The sequence below is a fragment of the Erythrolamprus reginae genome, chromosome 1 (assembly GCF_031021105.1).
Source record: "Erythrolamprus reginae isolate rEryReg1 chromosome 1, rEryReg1.hap1, whole genome shotgun sequence".
Lineage (NCBI taxonomy): Eukaryota > Metazoa > Chordata > Lepidosauria > Squamata > Dipsadidae > Erythrolamprus > Erythrolamprus reginae.
Window position 1 is genome coordinate 6,785,817 of NC_091950.1, and position 23,160 is coordinate 6,808,976.

The 23,160-nt window shown below is 43.4% G+C and overlaps 1 protein-coding gene across 1 annotated transcript; it reads left to right on the top strand.

Moving 5' to 3' along the window:
* The first annotated feature begins 1,007 nt into the window (after nucleotides 1–1,007).
* On the top strand, nucleotides 1,008–22,288 carry LOC139167875 (vomeronasal type-2 receptor 26-like). The gene is made up of 7 exons (XM_070753396.1): nucleotides 1,008–1,085; nucleotides 2,025–2,083; nucleotides 12,685–12,976; nucleotides 13,367–14,248; nucleotides 15,170–15,388; nucleotides 16,006–16,135; nucleotides 21,384–22,288. The coding sequence occupies exons 1-7, from the start codon at nucleotides 1,008–1,010 to the stop codon at nucleotides 22,286–22,288; spliced, it is 2,565 nt and encodes an 854-aa protein (XP_070609497.1).
* The last annotated feature ends 872 nt before the right edge of the window (nucleotides 22,289–23,160 follow it).

A 23,160-nucleotide genomic window follows, 5' to 3' on the forward strand; every position in this document is an offset into this window, starting at 1 on the left:
AGATTCCTCTTTCAAAAACAAAGTAAAGTTTTGTGCTCACTTCACATGCTCTTTTTTAATGTTACGTATTGTTCTGTCTGGGTGCCCCCAGACTTCAACACCAACTGGAAAAAGCAGCCAGACACGCTGGTAAAAGCAAAAGCACTTTATAGTTTGAAAAATAAAAACAGAGAAAAACCTGTTCTTCCCAACAGGCAGGCTATGAGACTTCACAGCAGAGTCCTGATGGCCAGACAATACAGCAGACTTCTTGCTGGCACACCCACCACTGTAGAGGATAAGACCCACACCTTTTCCCCCCAAGGTTTCAGTATTCAAAGTCACAAACCAGAATTCCAAGATGCCAAAGATCACAGCCAGGTCCCAGGACTCCCAAAGATAATACTCCACAAGCCAGGAAGGGTGGGTCTGCCTTTTCAGCCTTTCCAGAGAGCACCACACCCAAACCCAGCTGTTGCCTCTTTAGTGCTGAAAGTACCTGGCTAATTGTCCCCTTCGTTGTGTTGCTCTTCTCTGCCGGAGATCGATTATTGCTTGTGCATTTTCATCTAAGGAATCCAGGCTGCTTGCTGGGGAGAGCTCCCTCTCGGGGGACTCTGGCTGTCCTCCCTCTCCCTCAGCCTGAGATTCCTCCTCCCCGTTTGCCTGAACCTCCTGTTCCTCATCCTCCCCCTCTGAGCAGGATGCCGGCAGAGGATCAGCCATTCCCTGAGGGGCCTCAGACGGAATCACAACACGTATCAGGCAGACTTACCGTATTTTTTGGAGTCTAAGATGCACCAGAGTATAATACGCACCTTAGGTTTTTTGGAAGAAAATAGGGAAAAGAATCTGCTTACCAGGTATTCATCTGGGTAGCCTCCTTAGTCAGCACATTATTTTATCCCCTGATTAAGGGCTTTAAAAGAACTTTATTCGAAGAGAGTAATAATGAAAGAGTTTGCAAGCCAGTAAGAGCTGGGAACAGCATTAGCCCCTGGAAAGAAACTTTGAGAGCGGGTAGAGCAATGGAAAAAGCTTTGCAAAGACTCAGGGCTTGGAAAACATTCTTCACAGAGAGTAAGAATGAAACAGCTTGCAAGCTGGTAAGCGCTAGGATCATCGTTAGTGCCCTGTTAGGGCTGGAAAGACATTTGGAGCAACTTAGACCAATGGGGGGGGGGACTGCAAAGACCTAGGACTTGTAAAACATAGAAACATAGAAACATAGAAGACTGACGGCAGAAAAAGACCTCATGGTCCATCTAGTCTGCCCTTATACTATTTCCTGTATTTTATCTTACGATGGATATATGTTTATCCCAGGCATGTTTAAATTCAGTTACTGTGGATTTACCAACCATGTCTGCTGGAAGTTTGTTCCCAGGATCTACTACTCTTTCAGTAAAATAATATTTTCTCACGTTGCTTTTGATCTTTCCCCCAACTAACTTCAGATTTTGTCCCCTTGTTCTTGTGTTCACTTTCCTATTAAAAACACTTCCCTCCTGAACCTTAACCCTTTAACATATTTAAATGTTTCGATCATGTCCCCCCTTTTCCTTCTGTCCTCCAGACTATACAGATTGAGTTCATTAAGTTTTTCCTGATACGTTTTATGCTTAAGACCTTCCACCATTCTTGTAGCCCATCTTTGGACCCATTCAATTTTGTCAATATCTTTTTTTAGGTGAGGTCTCCAGAACTGAACACAGTATTCCAAATGTGGTCTCACCAGCGCTCTATATAAGGGGATCACAATCTCCCTCTTCTTGCTTGTTATACTTCTAGCTATGCAGCCAAGCATCCTACTTGCTTTCCCTACCGCCTGACCACAATGCTCACTCATTTTGAGACTGTCAGAAATCACTACCCCTAAATCCTTCTCTTCTGAAGTGTTTGCTAACACAGAACTGCCAATGCAATACTCAGATTGAGGATTCCTTTTCCCCAAGTGCATTATTTTACATTTGGAAACATTAAACTGCAGTTTCCATTGCTTTGACCATTTATCTAGTAAAGCTAAATCATTTGCCATATTACAGATGCCTCCAGGAATATCAACCATTTCTCAACAGAGAGAAATAATGAAAGAGCTTGCAAGGTAAGAGCTGGGAAGATAGTTAGCAGCTAGTTAGGGCTGGGGGAAAAAACTACATTCAGAGTATAAGACATATCCAAATTATTAGCCTCTGTTAGGGACGAAAAGGGTGCATCTTGTACTCCGAAAGATATGGTACTTCAATTAACAAGCTTAATCCTCTTCTCTTCCTAGGAAGAGCTGCTATATATTTTTGTCTGGTTGTGACATGTCAGAAGAAAAGAAATAGTTAACTTGATAGAGGTAATAAATTGCAGTGAAATGCTGGCTAAACTTTTACGAAACTCAGAAATTAATTCTTCTTGGCAAGTAAAGCATTTCAGAATTATTTCATTATCAGTCTGTTGGGGTTATATATCTTGACACGTAAAATATAAAAGTGGATTCAGCTCTAGGATATCACCCTATATAACATTGTTTTCATCCTTGACTTCTGTGTGAGCTTCCATTCTGTATCCAATGAATCCCCCTTGCCTGTGGAACCTTGTAGATGCTGAAGATGGAAGCCATCTGTCTTGAGGATTTAGGGTGGTCACCTCCAATGATAGAGAGCAGAAGGTCCTGCCTGTCACATTTATAACCTGGAATCATTTGGCCCCAGGTGGACAACAAGGAGAGGCTAGTTAAAGAAATGACCAAGGATTTCTAAAAGGAGACCCTGAATCCTGAACAAAGAAAATAATTAATGAATATTTTCCCCTGCCAGGTGAAACTTACAAAGTATTATAACGAGGCCTGAATGGGTCCTTCTGAAAATCAGGGACTCTGGAGCGCATATGAATTTGCAGGGGTAAATTCCCACCAATAATGAGATCACCCGGTCTATAATAGTGCATTGTTCCTTTAGGCTTGAACACAGTCCTCCACACACATATTGCTCGCCTCCTCTTAGCAGTACTTGGAGGAAAGAGGCAGAAGAGCAGCAGCAGGAGATGCAGCCCAGTCATTCTTATCCCTTCTAAATTATAAACCAAGGTTCATGCAGAAGCTGAATTACATGCATGAACAAAGCAAATAGTAAGGACAACTGAATCTCAACAAATCCAGGAAACATTCTTTTCAACACAAGTCAAGGTAATTTCACAGATTCTGCCCCTAGTGGATGACTTTGGAACATGTTTTCAAAGCAGGTTTTATCCTGGAATAATTTGGGGGACAGAAATCCAGAGGGATTTATTAAGAATCACACTTCTGATAATTGCAAAGGAAAAGAATCCTCCTATACACTCAGCAATATATTTTATTTACACACCAGAATGAGAAAAACAAGTTTGTCTCTCTTGTTGTTGTTGTTTGGACCCAGTATTTGGACCCAGTGTTCTGCTATATTTTATTGATCTAGCAATGATCCCACAGTTTTGTCCTACTGCATGAAGGGTTTTGCATATAAAGAAACTCATATGTACAGTAAACCTAGCAAAAACCAAATCAACTATGGATGCTTGGGCTTTCCAGTATTGGGACTTAGAGAATTTTCAAAGAAATAAACAGAAAAAATGTTGCTTAAAAATTTGACTGCTCAATATTATGAAATTTAGGTGAAAACATCAGGTTTAAAATGAAATGACCTTCAACTTTATTTCTATGTCTATGTATCTTTCTCTTTCTCTTATTTCTCTTTCTCTTATTTCTCTTTCTCTTTCTCCTTCTTTTTCTCTTTTTCTCTTTCTCTTTCTACTTCTAGTCTTCTGCATTCAAGTCTGTTGCTTTGAAAGTGTGCCCTTTGACTGCAAAAAGGGTGTTTTATTTCTACTTTATTTTCGATAAAAACTCTGTTCTTGACTTTTCAAGTGTGTGTGTCTGAATTCATACCTTTTCATTTAATTGGGGGCTTGTGCTGTGGAGCCCGGCAGAACAGAACTTTGTTATTTTCTTGCAGACATTTCATTACCTGAACCAGATAACATAATCAGTGCAAGGTCATCAGCTCTAGCATTAATGAGAAGACCTATTTTGGATAAAGAATTGCCTCCATTAAATCATCCAAACTCTGAGAGTTCCAAGTACCCCTAATTTCAACCAGGAGCTACAAATATTATCTTTTATTGAACACTCCATTTCTCTGTCACATATGATTATCTTGGTGTTTGATATATATTTATATTGTATGCATGCATACATGTATGTATGTATGTATGTATCTATGTATGTATGTATTTATTTATTTATTTATTAATCAGATTTGTATGCCGCCCCTCTCCGCAGACTCGGAGTGGCTCATAGCAACAGTAATACAATGTAAACAAATCTAATATTTAAGTTAATTTAAAACCCCAATTTAGAAACCAATCATACATACTAACATACCATGCATAAATTTTATAAGCCTAGGGGGAGGGAAAGTCTCAATTCCCCCATGCCTGACGACCAGAGGTGGGTTTTAAGGAGCTTACAAAAGGCAAGGAGGGTGGGGGCAACTCTGATATCTGGGGGGAGTTGGTTCCAAAGGGTCGGGGCTGCCACAGAGAAGGCTCTTCCCCTGGGTCCCGCCAAACAACATTGTTTTGTTGACGGGACCCGGAGAAGGCCAACTCTGTGGGACCTAACTGGTCGCTGGGATTCGTGCGGCAGAAGGCGGTCCCGGAGATATTCTGGTCTGGTGCTATGAAGGGCTTTATAGGTTATAACCAACACTTTGAATTGTGACCGGAAACTGATCGGCAACCAATGCAGACTGTGGAGTGTTGGTGTGACATGGGCGTATTTAGGAAAGCCCATGATAGCTCTCACAGCTGCATTCTGCACAATCTGAAGTTTCCGAACACTTTTCAAAGGTAGCCCCATGTAGAGAGCATTACAGTACTCGAGCCTCGAGGTGATGAGGGCATGAGTGACTGTGAGCAGTGACTCCCGGTCCAAATAGGGCCACAACTGGTGCACCAGGTGAACCTGGGCAAACGCCCCCCTTGCCACAGCTGAAAGATGTTTCTCTAATGTGAGCTGTGGATCAAGGAGGACACCCAAGTTGCAGACCCTCTCTGAGGGGGTTAGTGATTCCCCCCCAGGGTAATGGACAGACAGCTGGGATTGTCCTTGGGAGGGAAAACCCACAGCCACTCCATCTTATCCGGCTTGAGTTTGAGTCTGTTGACACTCATCCAGACCCCAACAGCCTCCAGGCACTGACACATCACTTCCACTACTTCACAGACTGGACAAGGAGTGCAGATGTAAAGCTGGGTATCATCTTCATACTGATGATACCTCACCCCATGCCCCTGGAAGGATTCACCCAGCGGTTTCATGTAGATATTAAATAGCAGGGGAGAGAGGACCGACCCCTGAGGAACCCCACAAGGAAGCAACCTAGAGGTCGACCTCTGACCCCCACATTAACACCAACTGCAACCGACTGGAGAGGTAGGTGGACAACCACTGAAGAACAGTGCCTTCCACTCCCAACCCCTCCAACCAACGTAGAAGGATTCCATGGTCGATGGTATCGAAAGCCACTGAGAGGTCAAGAAACACCAGGACAGAGGATAAACCCCTGTCTCGGGCCCACCAGAGATAATCCATCAGTGACCAAAGAAATTTCCATGCTGTAGCCGGGCCTGAATCCTGACTGTTGAGGACATAGATAATCGGCTTCTTCCAAGGACCGCTGGAGCGCCACCATCTTCTCAACAACCTTCCCCATAAAGGGAAGGTTGGAGACTGGGCAATAGTTGTTGAGAATGGCTGGGTCCAGGGAAGGCTTTTTGAGGAGGGGGTGCAAAAGTGACTCCTTGTAGGGATCTGGGAAGGACCACCTCCCCAGAGAATCATTGACAATCTCCTGGACCCAGCTCCGTGTCACCTCGCTGCTGCCCAAGACCAGCCAGGAGGGACACGGATCCAGCAAACAGATGGCAGAACTCACAGCTCCAATGGCCTTGTCCACTTCATCAGGTGTCACCAGATCAAACTCTTCCCAGACAAATGGACAAGGATGGGCCCCAGTCACCTTGACTGACTCATTGTCTGTCGACTCTTTTTTCCAATTGGAGTCTAGGTCCGCTCGGATCCGAGCGATTGTATCAGCGAAAAACGTGTTAAAATCCGCGGCACTACCCTGCAAGGGCTCCCCAACTCCCCCCTGATTAACAAGGGAGCGGTTCACCCTAAACAGGGCGGCCAGGCGGGATTCCGCTGATGCAATCAAGGTGGCATGATACGCCCATGTTGCCGCCTTGAGCGCCACTTTGTAAGTCTTAATGTGAGCTCTTACAAGTCTTCGATCGGATTTGGACATACTCTTCCTCCATTGCTTCTCTAGACATCTCTTCTGGTGTTTCAACTGCCAGAGCTCCTCATTGAATCATGGAGCTCTACTGGGTCTAGTGCCACAGAGAGGTCGCAACGGCGCAATCCAGTCAAGAGCCTCTGCTGCAGCCTTGTTCCAGGCCTTAGCCAGAGACTCTGCCGAACTGTGTACGAGTGTATCTGGAATAACCCCAAGCACCTTCTGAAAGCCCTCTGGATCCATCAGGCGTCTGGGGCGGAACAGCTTAATCGGTTCCACCTCCCTGCAGGGAAGGATTGGAGCCAGGAAGTCAAGCCGCAGTAGAAAATGGCCCGACCATGACAAAGGCAACACTTCTAAGCCCCTTAGTCTCAGACCATTACTCAGTTGCTCAGAGAGGAATACCATGTCGGGTGCGTGCCCCCCCTCGTGAGTCGGACCCTGTACTACTTGGGTCAGGTCCATGGCTGTCATGGTGGCCATGAACTCCTGTGCCAGTCCAGAGGTTTCACCGAGCGACGGCAGGTTAAAGTCCCCCAAGACAATAAGTCTGGGGAACCATACCGCCAACCTGGCTACTTCCTCGAGTAACACAGGCAGGGCTTGTGACATGCAGCTGGGAGGCAGGTACATGAGAAACAAGTCCGCCTGAACCCCTAAGTCCAACTTCACCAGGAGGGACTCGCAACCCGCAATCTCTGGAGCAACGAGTCTACGTAAGCCAAGGCTCTCCCTGGCTATAATAGCCACTCCTCTCCCCCTTCCCTGGGGTCGAGGCTGATGCCATATCTGAAACCCGGCTGGGCAAATTTCAGAGAGAGGAACTCCTCCCTCTGGGCCCAGCCAGGTTTCAGTTACACATGCCAGGTCGGCCTCCTCATCCAGGATCTCTCCTCCTGGATGAGGAGAGCTTTATTTACCACCGACCTGGCATTGATTAGCAGCAGCTTGAGCCCAGGGCCAGAATTACACTCATCACCAGTGCCCAGGTTTGGGTTCACAGAGCCAGAACAAGGGATCGTTATTAAGCAGCAATCCCTCGTTCCCCTGGAATGGCTAGCTCTGTGGCCCCGCCATATCTGCCTTTCCCCAGCATGACTGGGATATTCCGACCCTCCACCACCCCAGACATCAGTGCCCCCTCCCCTCCCGCCTCTTCAGTGTCAGGTAGGATAATTAACTCATTCATACTATTTTCATTTGTTTCATCCATACCAAAATCCAACCCAGCTCACCCATAACAATCACTCATTTCATACATGTTATCACAACCACCCCAATAATCCATCAAATTTAAATCCCCCTCCAATAAATTAGCTAAAATGTTAATAACTAAAAACTCCATATAAAATCCTATTCGTAATTAATATAAACATCAATTACTCTAATATTAAAATACCAAATTACACTAAGTTACTCTTAAGACATTAATAGAATAACATATTAATTATTAAAAATTGGTAAAATTATAAAGTGCTAAAAAATTATAAAGTGCTAAAATATAGGAAATAATTAAAATCAATTGTCCATTAAGTCAGCACCAGTTCTAAAAGGTGAGTTATGGGGAAAAGGTTCAATGTTCAGGGAGAAGTCCTAGCATATAGTTCTTCAGGGTCTTTGGTGCCAGCCACTGCCCCTGGCTGGCACTCTCAGGTCTATCTCTGGGTCTACAATCACTTTTGCTCCTCTGCTCTTACAGTATTTCCAAGATGCTAAAAAATACCTTCTTCAGATTTATCTTTCCCTCATAAATCTAAAACTCTTATATGTCCATGACCCGTCAACACTCTGCATGGTGCATTGGCTACCCATTGGTCTCTGAATGAAATTCAAAGAGTTGGTTATGACATATAAAGCCCTACATGGCTTAGGAACAGATTATTTACAGGACCACCATCTGCCTCAAGTATCCCAAAGGCCAGTTAGTTTCCACAGAGTTGGCCTTTCCCATGTCCCATCTGCCAGACAATGCCGCCTGGTGGGCCTATGGGAAGAGCCTTCTCTGTAGCAGCCCCGGCCCTCTGGAATCATCTCCCGCCAGGGATTCATATTGCCTCCACTCTCCTGGCTTTCTGCAAATAATCTCTGCCAGCAGGCTTTGGGCAGCTGAGTGTTAGCTCTGGCCAATGTATATGGAATGAATGTGGATGATTATTTTTAATGTATTGGGTTTTAGAATTGTTTTAAATTAGATTTCTTCTATATTGTATTTTTGTATCCACTTGCTCTGAGCTGCCCTGAGTCTGCAGACAGGGACAGCATAAAAATAGAAATAATAGAAATAGAAACAGAAATGGAAATAATTGAAATAATAGAAATAGATAAATTAAGTTGAACATCACTTCATTTTAAATGTGATGTTTTCACCAAAATTTCATGATCTTGAGCAGTCATATTTTTAAGCAACATTTTTTTCTGTTTATTTATTTGAAAACTCTCTAAGTCCCAATACTGGAAACGCCAAGCATCCATAGTTGATTTGGTTTTTGCTAGGTTTACATATGAGAGTTTCTTTATATTCAAAGCCCTTCACGCAGTAGGACAAAACTGTGGGATCCTTGCTTGATCAACAAAACATAGCAGAACACTGGGTCCAAATACTGGGTCCAAACAGTTTAAATTAGTATAACATCTTGAGAGGTTTTCCTGTCTATTTTTAACTTCTATGGGAGAAATTAATTTATAATTTCAGCCCCTACCAAGTTATTTGATTTAAATTTTGGAATGTTTGTTAAAACTTACTAGAATACAATTTATTGTCCTGTGCCACTATGCCCCATTAACACTCAATACTATCAAAAAAGGTTATGGCTCAGGTCAAACTCTGCCTTCATTTCCAGTGATTCAGTTTCATGTAGGTCAAATACTCAACTTCCCCTTGATTTTGAAATCTATCTGCACTAGGGATTAACAACAAGAGAGACAAACTTATTTTTCTCATTCTGGAGTGTAAATAAAATATATTGCTGAGTGTATAGGAGGATTCCTTTCCTTTGCAATTATCAGAACTGTAATTTTTAATATATCCCTCTGGATTTCTGTCCTCCAAATTATTGCAGGATAAAACCTGCTTTGAAAACATGTTCCAAGGTTGTCCACTAGGGGCAGGATCTGTGAAATTATCTTTAGGTGTTAAAAAGAATGGTTCCTGGGTTTGTTGAGACTCAGCTGTCCTTACTTTTCTCTTTCTTCATACATGTAATTCAGCTTCTGCAAGAACCTTGGTTTATAATTTAGAAGGGGTAAGAATGACTGGGCTGTCTCTCCTGCTGCTGCTCTTCTGCGTCTTTCCTCCAACTACTGCTAAGAGGAGGCAAGCATTATGTGTGTGGAGGACTGTGTTCATACCTAAAGGAACACAGCACTATTACAGACCTGGTGATCTCATTATTGGTGGGAATTTACCCCTGCAAATTCATATGTTCTCCAGAGTCCCTAATTTTCAGAAGGACCCATTCAGGTCTCGTTATAATGCTTTTTAAGTTTCACCTGGCAGGGGAAAATATTCATTAATTATTTTCTTTGTTCAGGGTTCAGGGTCTCCTTTTAGAAATCCTTGGTCTACTGTTCTAATGTCCTGGTTTAGTTCTTGCCTTTGATCTTAAATTAGGCTCAAATTCTCAATCATCACAGAATTCTATATCAGGAAGATGATAGACTCCATAAAAAGTGAAATTGTGCTGGCTTTTAAAAAAGTAACAATGTTCATTTTGGTAAAAAGTCATAGTAGAAAATTCATAGAAAAGCTTAATTATTATTCATTGTCTGGCATTGTAATAAGACCAGTTTTGTATTGTGGTAACCATTTCTGGGTATCACAATACAACAACAAAAATTGATAGTCTGTAAAGTATGCAGATAAGAGCCACAAAGATGATTAGGTGGCTGGAGGCTAAAACTTACACGAATGGTTACAGGAATTGGATTATGTCTAATCTAAAGAAAAGAAAGAGTGTGGTTAGGGTTCAGGGATCCTACAAAGACAAGGGGATCAAACTATGTCCCAAAGCACCAAGATAAGTAAGAGTGGAAGCTAACAAAGGCAGAAGAAGTTTAGAACTAAGAAGAAATTTCCTAATGGTCGGAGCAATTAACCAAAAAAGCCAATGCAGTTCTAGTCTGCATAAATCAAGGGATAGAACGAAGAAATGTTAATAGTAATAGCACTTAGACTTATATACCACCTCAAAGAGCCTTTACAGCCATCTCTAAGGGTTTAACAGAGTCAGCATATTGTCCCCAACAATCCGGGTAATGATTTTACCCACTTGAGAAGGATGGAAGGTTGAATCAACCTTGAGCTGGTGAGATTTAACCCTGCTGTTCTGTTTAAGAAAAGTAACAAATCTTCTGTTCCCGGGTCACCCTGACCCGGACCGAAATCTCTTCATTTGCAGTGCTTATGTTTGGTCAATTTGAATACTTTTTTCACTTGGAAAGTAGTCTGAACATTTCTGCACACAATGATATGAAAATTGAACTGAAGAAATTAATCCTTATTGGTTTATTTTGCACATAAATATGCCTCCCCCCCCCGTTTTTGTGAATTTTCTTTAGGTTTATTGATATTTATGCCTGCAAAATACATTCTATTTTACTAAAGTTGGTATGGGATTTGTAGCTTGAACATTTCTGAACATAATGATATGAAAATTGAACTGAAAAAATTGATGCATATTGGTTTATTTTATTGATGAAATGCACGCCCCCCCATTTTTTTAAAATAGTCTTCACTTTATGGATAGTTTTGCTAGCAAAATACATTCTATTTTACTAAAGTTGGTGTGGGATTGGTAGCTTGAACATTTCTGAACATAATGATATGAAAATTGAACTGGAGAAATTGATGCATATTGGTTTATTTTGCACATAAATGTATGCCTCCCCCCATGTTCAATTATTTCAATTTATATAAAAATTATGCTGTTAATTTCAAACTTACATACTTTTTTTTAGTAAAATGGATTTGTTTCATAAAATTAGTTCTCTGGCTACAATGTGGTTGATTTTCAAAAGGATATTCCAAATATTTCTAGACAAATATGTATAAACAGTGACAATAATGGCACATAGCAAGGCCGGGGGGGTGGGGGGTGGCCCTTTTGTGGCAAAAATAAACCAATAAGAACCATTTTTTTCAGTTCCTTTATATTTTTCTTATATTCAGAAATGTTCAAGCTACCAATCCCACACCAACGTTAGTAAAATAGAATGCATTTTGCAAGCAAAACTGTCCATAAATTGAAAAAAATTTCACAAAAATGGGGGGGGGCATTATATCCGCAAAATAAACCAATAAGATTTACTTTTTTCATTTCAATTTTCATATCATTGTGTGCAGAAATGTTCAGACTACTTTCCAAGTGAAAAAAGCTTTCAAAAAGACCAAACATAAGCACTGCAAATGAAGAGTTTTCGGTCCGGGTCAGGGTGACCCAGGAACAGAAGATTTGTAACTTTTTTTGCCCAGCAAAAACTAAGCCCCCCACCCCCCAAAAAAAATTCTCATAGAGAGAACCCCTGAAATGATGAAAAGTCATGAAATTTCAAGTTTCAGATATGCAGGGAAAATTTTTTTACAGGGACTCAAACTTGGCTTCGGGTCGCATACGACCCGAACAGAACAGCATTAAACTGCTGAACTTCAGCTAGCATTTTAACCACTGGACCACCTTGGCTCTCTAATACCACTTTATAATGCCTTGGTAAGGCCACATTAAGAGTAGTGCATCCAGGTTTGGTTGCCACTATATTAAAAAGATGTTGAGACTCTACAAAGAGTTTAGAGAAGAGCAACAAAGATGATTAGGGGGTGGAGGCTAAAACCTGTGAAGAATGGTTGCAGGAATTGAGTAAGTTTGGTTTAATGAAAAGAAGGTCTAGGGGAGACATGACATCAGTTTTCCAATATCTCAGGGGATGCCAAAAAGAATTGGGAGTCAAGCTATTCTCCAAAGCACTTGAAGGTAGAAAAAGAAATGAATGGAAACTTATCAAGGACAGAAGCAACATTTCTAGGTTGCTTCTGCCCTTGATTAGTTTCCATTCATTTCTTTATTTCTTTATTTCTATAAGGAAACATTTCCTGACAGAACAATTAACCAGTGGGACAACATACTTCCGGACATTTTAAATGCTCCAACACTGGAAGTTTTAAAGAAAATGATGGATAACCATTTGTCTCAATGGTTATCCATCATCTTACGTAGGGTTTCCTGCCTAAACAGGCTGTTGGATTAGATGACCTACAAGGTCCCTTCCAACTGTAATAATAATCTAATCCAATCTGAATCTCCAAAGTCCCTTCCAATTCTGTTATTCTATTCTAAATCACATACATATTTCCCCTGTAATGCTCCCAGTGTTTTCTTTAACACAGACCCATATTCAAGAAATACCAAGAGTTCCTAGCCTTAGAGTTTGCAGTCAAAGAGATCAACAAAGATTTGGTTCTCCTCCCCAACCTCACACTTGGCTTCCACATTTGTGACAATGTTCGGATTGAGAAGATCATTTCTTTAATCAGCCTCTCCTTGGTCTCCACCTGGGGTCAAATGATTCCAGGTTATAAATGTGACAGGCAGGACCTTCTGCTCTCTATCATTGGAGGTGACCACCCCAAATCCTCAAGGCAGATGGCTTCCATCTTCAACATCTACAAGGTCCCACAGGTAAGGGGGATTCATTGGATATAGTATGGTGTGGACAAAGAACAGAAACAAACACGGAAGTCAAGGGTGGAAATGATGTTGTTGAAGGGGATATCCTATAGTTGAATTCATTTTTAGATTTTATGTGTCAAGATATATATCCCCAACAGACCAATAATGAAATAATTCTGAAATCCTGTACTTGCCAAGAATAATAAATTTCTGATTTCCATAAAAGTTTAGCCAGCATTTCATTCAATTTATGCTTCTATTAAGTTAATTATTTCTTTTCTTTTGACATATCAAAACCAGACAAAATATGTCACAAGCAGCTCTTCCTAGGAAGAGAAGATGTTTAAGCTTGTTAATTGAAGTAAGTCTGCCTGATTATTAAGTTTTTAAAAAATGCAGGTGAAATCAGCACAATACTTTACTTTGTCTTTGAAAGAGGAATCTCCCTTTCTCCAGCTCGGTGTTGGCTTTGAGATCCCTCAGGAATACAGACCACTTTATCCGTTCTTCTTCCGGATTAATCCCAGTGACATTTCAGAGTATGTGGGTTTAGTTCAGCTGCTCCTGCATTTCCAGTGGAACTGGGTTGGGCTTGGGACCTCTGAAGATGACAGTGCAGAACATTTCATTTCAACTCTGAAGCCAATGTTGAAGGAGAAGGACATCTGCCTGGCCTTTACTGAAAGTTTGAACACTGATGACGTAATGATTGCATTACAGAAATTCCTTTTCAAAATTGTATTTAAAGCTGAAGTCATCATTCTGTTTGGAGATTCCACTGATACTGTAAAATTTTTGTCATTTCTGAAAGCTTCTGTAATGCGTGCCAAGGTACGAATTCAAAATGTTTGGATCCTAACTTCTCACTGGAAATTTACTATGCAGGGAGACCCTTATGAAGGTGCAAAGCCTTTGCATGGGGCTTTACAGTTTAGGGAAAACACTGGGGATGTTTCAGAATTCAGCCACTTCCTCCTGTCTTTACACCGTTTGATCAAAGAAGAGGAGACCATTCTTCTGGATTTGTGGGAAATACTGTTTGACTGCCATATCTCCCAACCAGGCAAGGTCCTTCCAAAAGGGGGAGAACAATGTACAGGAAAAGAGAATTTACAGGATGTTCCAGATTTTATTTTTGAAATGAGCATGACAGGTGAAAGTTACAGTATCTACAATGCCATTTATGCAGTGTCACATGCTTTGCATTCAATTTACAACTCAAGAACACAGCCAGCTATGCTGAAGGCTGGAAAAAGGATCTCAAATGTGGAGCCATGGCAGGTAATCTCTGCGACATTTTATCCAGTCCACTGATCAATAGAGAAGAAGCTTCTCATATGCATTTCTTGAAATCATATCAAGGGATATCATATCATGGCATCTCTGAACAGACTAAACCAGTAATTACTTAATAAAAAAACAATAATATTCATTAAATGTTTTGTTGAAAGAGGGGACAAAAGAAGAATAACCTATATAGTACATGGTCCTGAAACATATTCAAAGCTCCTTGAGTATCATGAGGTGAGCAAGGAGGAGGTGTCATTTCAGATCAATATGATAATCTGGTTGCATTTTATTGTTGTAAGACACCCAGAGTCCTTCGGGTGTGGGCAGCATACAAATGCAAATAAACAAACAGATAAACAAACAAATAAATAAATATATTAATAAATAAACAAACAAACAAATTTACATTCAGATGGACAGGTAGAAAGACAGGCAAACAAAAACAAAGAAAGAAACAAACAAACAAACAAATATGGAAGATGGTTCAACATGAGAGTTGAAATTCTAAAGGGTATATCTGCAGAATCTTCTCCGATTAACCTGAACATGTAAAAAGATATTCAGCTCAATTCCTTTTAATCTTCTTTTATGTTTTTATGAATTAGCATCATGTGTGACTCCAACATATATATTTACTTCTGTGTTTCTTTTAATGTGCTGAACAGAATTGAAAAGAATAGGAAATAGAATAGGAAAGAATAGAATAGAATAAAATAGAATAGAATAGGTGTACACTTGTGACAAAAATTATAAAAGTCTATTCTATTCTATTCGACTCTGCCCTACTCTACCCTACCCTACCTTACCCTACCCTACCGTACCCTACTCTACTCTACTCTAATCTACTCTACTCTACTCTGTTTCTACCGTTCAGCTAATTGCTCCAATTTATGAAGATCTCTTTTCTTTCAGATTCTTGCCAATTTGAGAAATGTCCACTTCAACAACAGTGCTGGAGATGAAATCTCCTTCTCACAAATTGGAATGAGAACTTCTCGTTATGATATCGTCAACTGGGTTGTCCATCCCAATAAATCTTTAGTCCCTGTGAAAGTTGGGCAAAAGGATCCCAGGGCTGCCCCAGGCCAGGATTTCACCATTAACACTAATGGGATCATCTGGGCCACAAAGGTGAGCTGGAAGGAAATGTTGCAAATTCAGGAAAACAATCACTCTCTCCTGGAGATGCTGAGCATCTTCTAAGGTAGAGGTCCTCAAACATGCCAACTTTAAGATCTATGGACATCAAACAAACAGAATTCTCCAGCCAGCATAGCTAGAACACCTGTGCTATGGTGAAAACAGGTATATAGATGCAGAAATTTGGAATTTGAAATTGGGTGAATTACTTGCATTTGAGGTTAACAAATTTGAGATCTAATTTGTGAAACCTTTAGCAATGAGTGGGAATGAGAAGAACCAGGATGCTATTAGATCAGGCAGATATTTGCACGGACCATAGCCATTCTTTTGCCTCTTCATCATTCTTTGTTGTAGCAAAGTTGTAACTCAATGTAGCAAAACTTCCTTTGTATTCTAAGGTTCAAGAGTCAAATGTTAGTATCCATTGGTGAGTCACTATTGCCACTTGCCTGAATCTCCTAGGAGATTTTCATGGTTCTTGTTCGACCTTCATAATCTATTTGTAATTGATAACATTCTCAACAGGAAAAGAGGAATATGGAAATGAATAAATGTAGGATCTTCATTGCACAGGCCACTTCTATCACTTCTCTTTTCTCCTTTAGAAGGTGCCCTTTGCCAGGTGTGGCAAGAAGAGGTGTCATGCAGGAGAGAGGAGACGGGTTCCAGAGGGCAAGCGCACTTGCTGCTACCAATGTGCCCCTTGTCCAGAAGGAACCATCTCAAACCAGATAGGTAGAGCACTTCTCATACACAGATCTTCTAGGATCTTGGACGGGGGTTGGCAACCTTAAAATGTCAAAGAGCCATTTGTCCCCATTTCCCAGAGAAAACAAAGCATTCAGAGTCACAATACCTGGGTGGGCATGGCCAACTTGACCTCACTCCCACAAATATACATACCCCCCCCCCAGCTATGCCAATCTAGGTTTTATGGGTCTGATCTCAATTTGAAAATGTTAGCTGTCTCTTTCTCTCTCTCCATCTCTTTCTCTCCCTCTCAACTGTATTTCTCTCTTTCCCTCTTCCCGTCTTTCTCTATTTCTCTCTCTACCTTCCTCCCCACACACCACCTTCTCCCTCCCTCATCTCTCTCGGTCTCCCATCTCTCTCTTTCTCCCCCTCTTTGTGTATGCTGAGTAACAATAACCAGCCCTGGTTTATCTTCGGGTGACTCTCCATCCCCTCTTCCTGGCTGGTTGTGGCATGTCCAGGGAGACCCTCCTCAAGGTGCAAAGGCAAACACAGAAGGTGAGTGGCTGCTCTTATAAGGAGAGGTTTTAGACATGGCTTCTCTCCTGCCCTGTCCTATTCCTTCCCACCCCTTCCAGGTCTTCGGCTTAGCAGGGAGGGTGTGACCACTAGAAAGTGAATACTGCCTTATGCACAAATGTGACATGAAGGAAGCTACATTGCCTTGCTATGCTCCTCCACCTGGCATGAGAGGAGAACAAGGGGGAGGAGGGCTGCCAGGGCAAAGGCACCCTTGGCTCCTTCGGGATTGGGTGGCATAGAAGTGGAATAAAAAGATAAAGCTTTGCTTCCTCCCACTTTTGGTTGGAGCTTATGCCCACCCTGCTCGACTGAAGAGCTGTGGGGTGGGGTGGGGACAGGATGTGCTGATGATACCCAGTTGTACATCTACACCCTATGTCCAGTCAGTGAAGCAGTGGAAGTGATGTGCTGGTGCCTGGAGGCTGTTAGGGTCTGGATGGGTGTCAACAGACTCAAACTCAACCCTGATGAGACTGGCTGTGGGTTTTGCCTCCCAAGGACAATTGCATCTGTCCATCCGTTATCCTGGGGGGGATTATTGACCCCCTCAGAGAGGGTCCACAACTTGGGTGTCCTCCTCAATCCACAGCTCACATTAGAGTACCATCTTGATTGCATCAGCGGAATCCTGCCTGGCCACTCTGTTTAGGGTGACCCGCTCCCTTCTTAACCAGGGGGGAATTGGGGAGCCCTTACAGCGTAGTGCCAAGGATTTTAACACATTTTTTGCTGATAAAATTGCTCCGATCCAGGCGGAACTCAACTCCAATTGGATAACAGAGTCGATTGATTCTGTCAGGTGAGTGGGGCCCGTACTTGTCCACCTGTCTGGGAAGAGTTTGATCTGGTGACACCTGATGAAGTGGACAAGGCCATTGGAGCTGTGAGTTCCACCACCTGCTTACTGGACATGGAGCTGGGTCCAGGAGATTGTCAATGCTTCTCTGGGGAGGGGGTCCTTTCTGGATCCCTACAAGGAGGCACTTGTGTGCCCCCTCCTCAAGAAGCCTTCTCTGGACCCAGCCATTCTTAATAAATATCGGCCAGTCTCCAACCTTCCCTTTATGGGGAAGGTTGTTGAGAAGGTGGTGGCTCTCCAACTCCAACGGTCCTTGGAAGAAGCCGATTATCTAGGCCCTCAACAGTCAGGATTCAGGCCCGTCTATAGCACGGAAACTGCTTTGGTCGCGCTGATGGATGATCTCTGGCGGGCCCAGGACAGGGGTTTATCCTCTGTCCTGGTGCTTCTTGACCTCTCAGCGGCTTTCGATACTATCTACCATGGTATCCTTCTGCGGCGGCTGGAGGGGTTGGGAATGGGAGACACTGTTCTTCAGTGGTTCTCCTCCTACCTCTCCATTCAGTCGCAGTCGGTGTTAGTAGGGGGTCAGAGGTCGAGTTCAAGGTTACTCCCTTGTGGGGTGCCTCAGGGGTCGGTCCTCTCCCCCCTGCTATTCAATATCTACATGCAACCGCTCGGTGAGATCACCCACAGGCATGGGGTGAGGTATCATCATTACGCAATGATACCCAGTTGTACATCTCCACCCCATGTCCAGTCAACAAAGTAGTGGAAGTAATGTGCCGGTGCCTGGACGCTGTTGGTGTCTGGATGGGTGTCAACAAACTCAAACTCAAGCCGGATAAGATGGAGTGGCTGTGGGTTCTGCCTCCCAAGGACAATTCCATCTGTCCGTCCATAACCCTGGGGGGGAATTATTGACCCTCTCAGAGAGGGTTTGCAACTTGGGTGTCCTCCTTGATCCACAGCTCACATTAGAGAAACATCTTTCAGCTGTGGCAAGGGGGACGTTTGCCCAGGTTCGCCTGGTGCACCAGTTGCGGCTATATCTGGACTGGGACTCACTGCTCACAGTCACTCATGCCCTCATCACCTCAAGATTCGACTACTGTAATGGTCTCTACATGAGGCTACCTTTAAAAAGTGTTCCGAAACTTCAGATCGGGCAGAATGCATCTGCGATAGCAATCATTGGCTTCCCAAGGTATGCCCATGTTACACCAACACTCCGCAGTCTGTATTGGTTGCCGATCAATTTCCAGTCACAATTCAAAGTGTTGGTTATGACCTATAAAGCCCTTCATGGCATCGGACCAAAAAATCTCCGGGACTGCCTTCTGCCGCACGAATCCCAGCGACCGATTAGGTCCCACAGAGTTGGCATTCTCCAGGTCCCGTCGACTAAACAATGTCATTTGGCGGGCCCCAGGGGAAGAGCCTTCTCTGTCGTGGCCCCGACTCTCTGGAACCAGCTCCCCCTGGAGATTAGAACTGCCCCCACCCTCCTTGCCTTTTGGAAACTGCTTAAAAGCCACCTCTACCGTTAGGCATGAGGGAATTGAGACATCTTCCCTGGGCCTATACAATTTATGTATGGTATGTTTGTGTGTATGTCTGCTTTAATAAAGGGGTTTTTGTTTTAATGTTTTAAAATTATTTGTCATGAATTATATTATTGTTGTTGTGAGCTGCCCCGAGTCTGCGGAGAGGGGCAGCATACAAATCTAATAAATAAATAAATAAATAAATAAATAAAATAAATCTTTCAGCTGTGGCGAGGGGGGCATTTGCCCAGGTTCACCTGATGCACCAGTTGCGGCCCTACCTGGACCGGGAGTCACTGCTCACAGTCATTCATGCCCTCATCTCCTCAAGGTTCGACTACTGTAATGCTCTCTACATGGGGCTACCTTTGAAGAGTGTTCAGAAACTTCAGATTGTGCAGAATGCAGCTGCCCCAGAAAGTTCCCTAGGTATGCCCATGGCATACCAACCCTCTGCAGTCTGCATTGGTTGCCGGTCACAATTCAAAGTATTGGTTATGACCTATAAAGCACGACCCCAGCGACCGGTTAGGTCCCACAGAGTTGGCCTTCTCCGGGTCCTGTCGACGAAACAATGTTGCCTGGAGGGACCCAGGGGAAGAGCCTTCTCTGTGGCAGCCCCAACCCTCTGGAATCAACTCCCCCCAGAGATAAGGATTGCCCCCATCCTCCTTGCCTTTTGTAAACTCCTTAAAACCCACGTCTGTCATCAGGCATGGGGAAATTGATTCCCTTGGACCGTTTCCGTTTTATGTATGGTTTGTATGAGATGTATGGTTGTTTTTTATATTAAGGATTTTAAATTGTTTTAATCATTGGATTTGTAAAGGTTTTGTGTTTTGAGCCACCCCGAGTCTTTGGGGCGGGGCGGCATACAAATCTAATAAATAATAATAAAATAATAATAATGTGACAAGGCAAGCTAATGGCCAGATCCTTAGAGCAGGAGAGAAGTTACATCCTTAAGCAGGCAGCAGCCCACTGCCTGCCCTCCACAGGCAACTTTGCTGCACTTGGTACTCACTTTAGGGTCTCCCCATGGATGTGCAGACTCCTGGCCCCACCATAGCTACCCATGGAGTCACAAAAGGGACAGGAGAGTCACCCAAAGGAAAACCTTTCCTGGGGATGACAATGTTCCTCATATATTTTGTGTGTGTGTGTGTGTGTGTGTGTGTGTGTGTGTGTGTGTGTGTGTATGTATCAAATGTTTTTAGCTGGAATTTTTAAAATTAAGGGAGACTAGGATGGTCCCATTTCGGCCTTGTTCTGGCCTCATCAGCTAGCCACACCCTTCCTTACTGGGATTCGATCTGGTAGCCTCTGCCTTGTAAGGCAGAGAATTAGCAGTTGAGCCATCACACCTGATCCCTTCCAGCTCTGTACCAGGGAGGGGCTATATGTTTTTTTATGTCGGATTACCGTGGTATATTCATATATATATTGGATTTGTATGCTGCCCCCCTCCGCAGACTCGGGGCGGCTAACAACAATGATAAAAAACAGCATGTAACAATCCAATTTAATAAAACAACTAAAAACCCTTATTATAAAAACCAAACATACACACAAACATACCATACATAACTTGTAATGGCCTAGGGGAAGGAATATCCTAACTCCCCCATGTCTGGCGACAAAGGTGGGTCTTGAGTAATTTGCGAAAGACAAGGAGGGCGGGGGATGTTCTAATCCCTGTGGGGAATTGATTCCAGAGGGCCGGGGCTGCCACAGAGAAGGCTCTTCCCCTGGAGCCCGCCAAACAATATTGTTTGGTCGACAGGACCCAGAGAAGGCCAACTCTGTGGGACCTTATCGGCCGCTGGGATTTGTATGGTAGAAGGCGGTTCCGGGTGTATTCTGGCCCAATACCATATAGGGCTTTAAAGGTCATTACCAACACCAATTGTGACCAGAAACCGATCGGCAGCCAGTGCAGGCCGTGAAGTGTTGCAGAAACGTGGGCGAATCTAGGAAGCCCCACGATGGCTCTCGCGGCCACATTCTGTACGATCTGAAGTTTCCGAACACTTTTCAAAGGTAGCCCCATGTAGAGAGCGTTGCAGTAATCGAACCACGAGGTGATGAGGGCATTAGTGACTGTGAGCAATCCAGTCACTCATCCAGTTTCAGAGAATCAACCATGACCACATCTCCATTTACGCTGTTGCCCTTACATTATCAGGTCAGGTGAGGGAGGAGAGGGTGAGGCCAGCCAATGATGGGACAGGGAGCAACAGCAGGTGGCCCAAAGAGCAGCTTGTGGCTCTGAAGCTACGGGTTGGTGACTCCTGCTCCTTGGAAAGGGATAATGATCAGGACCAATGATGCTGAAATCCTTACATAAAAATCTTAATTTCAGATGCAGCCCAGTGTGATCCCTGCCCAGAAGACCAGTATCCCAACAAGGAGAAGGACCAATGCATTGCCAAGAAGATCCACTTCCTCAGCTATCAAGAGACCCTCGGATATACTTTGGCTTCTCTAGATTTTTTCCTTTCTCTGATCACATCTGCAGTATTGGTGGTTTTCCGTAAACATCATGAAACACCAATAGTCAAGGCCAACAACCAAGATCTCACCTATATCCTCCTGGTCTCCCTCCTGCTCTGCTTCCTCTGCTCCTTCCTCTTCATTGGTCAACCCAGGAATCTCACTTGTCTCTTCCGACAAACTACCTTTGCCATTTTCTTTTCTCTTGCGGTTTCCTCTATTCTGGCAAAAACAGTCATGGTGGTTCTGGCCTTCATGGCTACCAAACCAGGAAACAGGGCAAGGAAATTCTTAGGCAAACCACTGACCAATTCCGTTATCTTAGCCTGTCCCCTGGTCCAAGCAGTTCTTTGTGCCATCTGGCTGATAACCTGTCCCCCATTTCTCAACTTGGACTTCCACTCCTTGGAAGGAGAGACCATCTTGGAATGTCAGGAAGGCTCAGTTTCCATGTTTTACACAGTCCTGGCCTACCTGGGTTTTCTGGCCTTTGTGAGTTTCATTATAGCCTTTCTGGCTAGGAAATTGCCTGATAGCTTTAATGAAGCCAAGTTCATTACTTTTAGCATGCTGGTCTTTTGCAGTGTTTGGATCACTTTCCTCCCCATCTACCTGAGCACTAAAGGGAAGTTCATGGTGGCTGTAGAGATCTTCTCCATCTTGGCCTCTGGGGCTGGTCTCTTGGTTTGCATATTTTTCCCCAAATGCTACATTATCCTACTGAGGCCCCAATTGAATTGCCGAGATAATATAATGGGGCACAAAAAACTCTGATTTATGTCTCGAGTTTCTGTGAGTCTCCTGCTTGAGCAGGGGGTTGGACTAGATGGCCTCCAAGTTCCCATCCATCTCTATGATTCTGTTTCAGTTTCCTGCTTTAACAGGGGTTCATACTAGATGGCCTCTGAGATCCCCTCCTACTCTATCACTCGGAATCTGTCTCATGCTTGAGCAGGGAATCAGACAAGATGGCTTCTGAGGTCCCTTCCAACTCTATGATTCTGTATGAGTCTCCTGTTTGAGGAGTGGTTCAGACTACAACTGGTGTGTTGGCTCCCAAAGCCCCCTCCCCACCCCACTTCTGGCGACCGTCAAGATAAATGAAGGAGCGAATTAAAAGAGGCGTGGGATCATCTAGATGCCCGGAACATGGCCAGACCTCTCTCTCTCTGGGAATGGGGCAGGATCATTAGACCTCCTCCACTTTCTCCCTCAAACCCCCCTGGGCTGAACAACTAGGGGCCTTTCAGTGAGCGAGAAAAGACAGCTCCCAATCATCAGAAATGAAAGGCTGTAGAATAAAGAGCTGCACCCAACTGGCGGAGGTGAAATGTCCCATCCCCCTGTCACACACACCCTTCCCTATCCTCCCATTCCCCCTCACCTAACTTTATGGCAGGTTGACATTGAAGCAAAGAGAAACAGGACTGAAGTGGTTTGATGGCAGATCTGATAGTTGGGTTTTCATGGATTAAACCAGAACTCCATGGATCTGGTCCCAGCATTTCTCTTTTATTCCAAATCTAAAACACCTATACAGTGGTACCTCTACTTAAGAACACCTCTACTTAAGAACTTTTCTAGATAAGAACCAGGTGTTCAAGATTTTTTTGCCTTTTCTACTTAAGAACCTGAGCCCAGAAAAA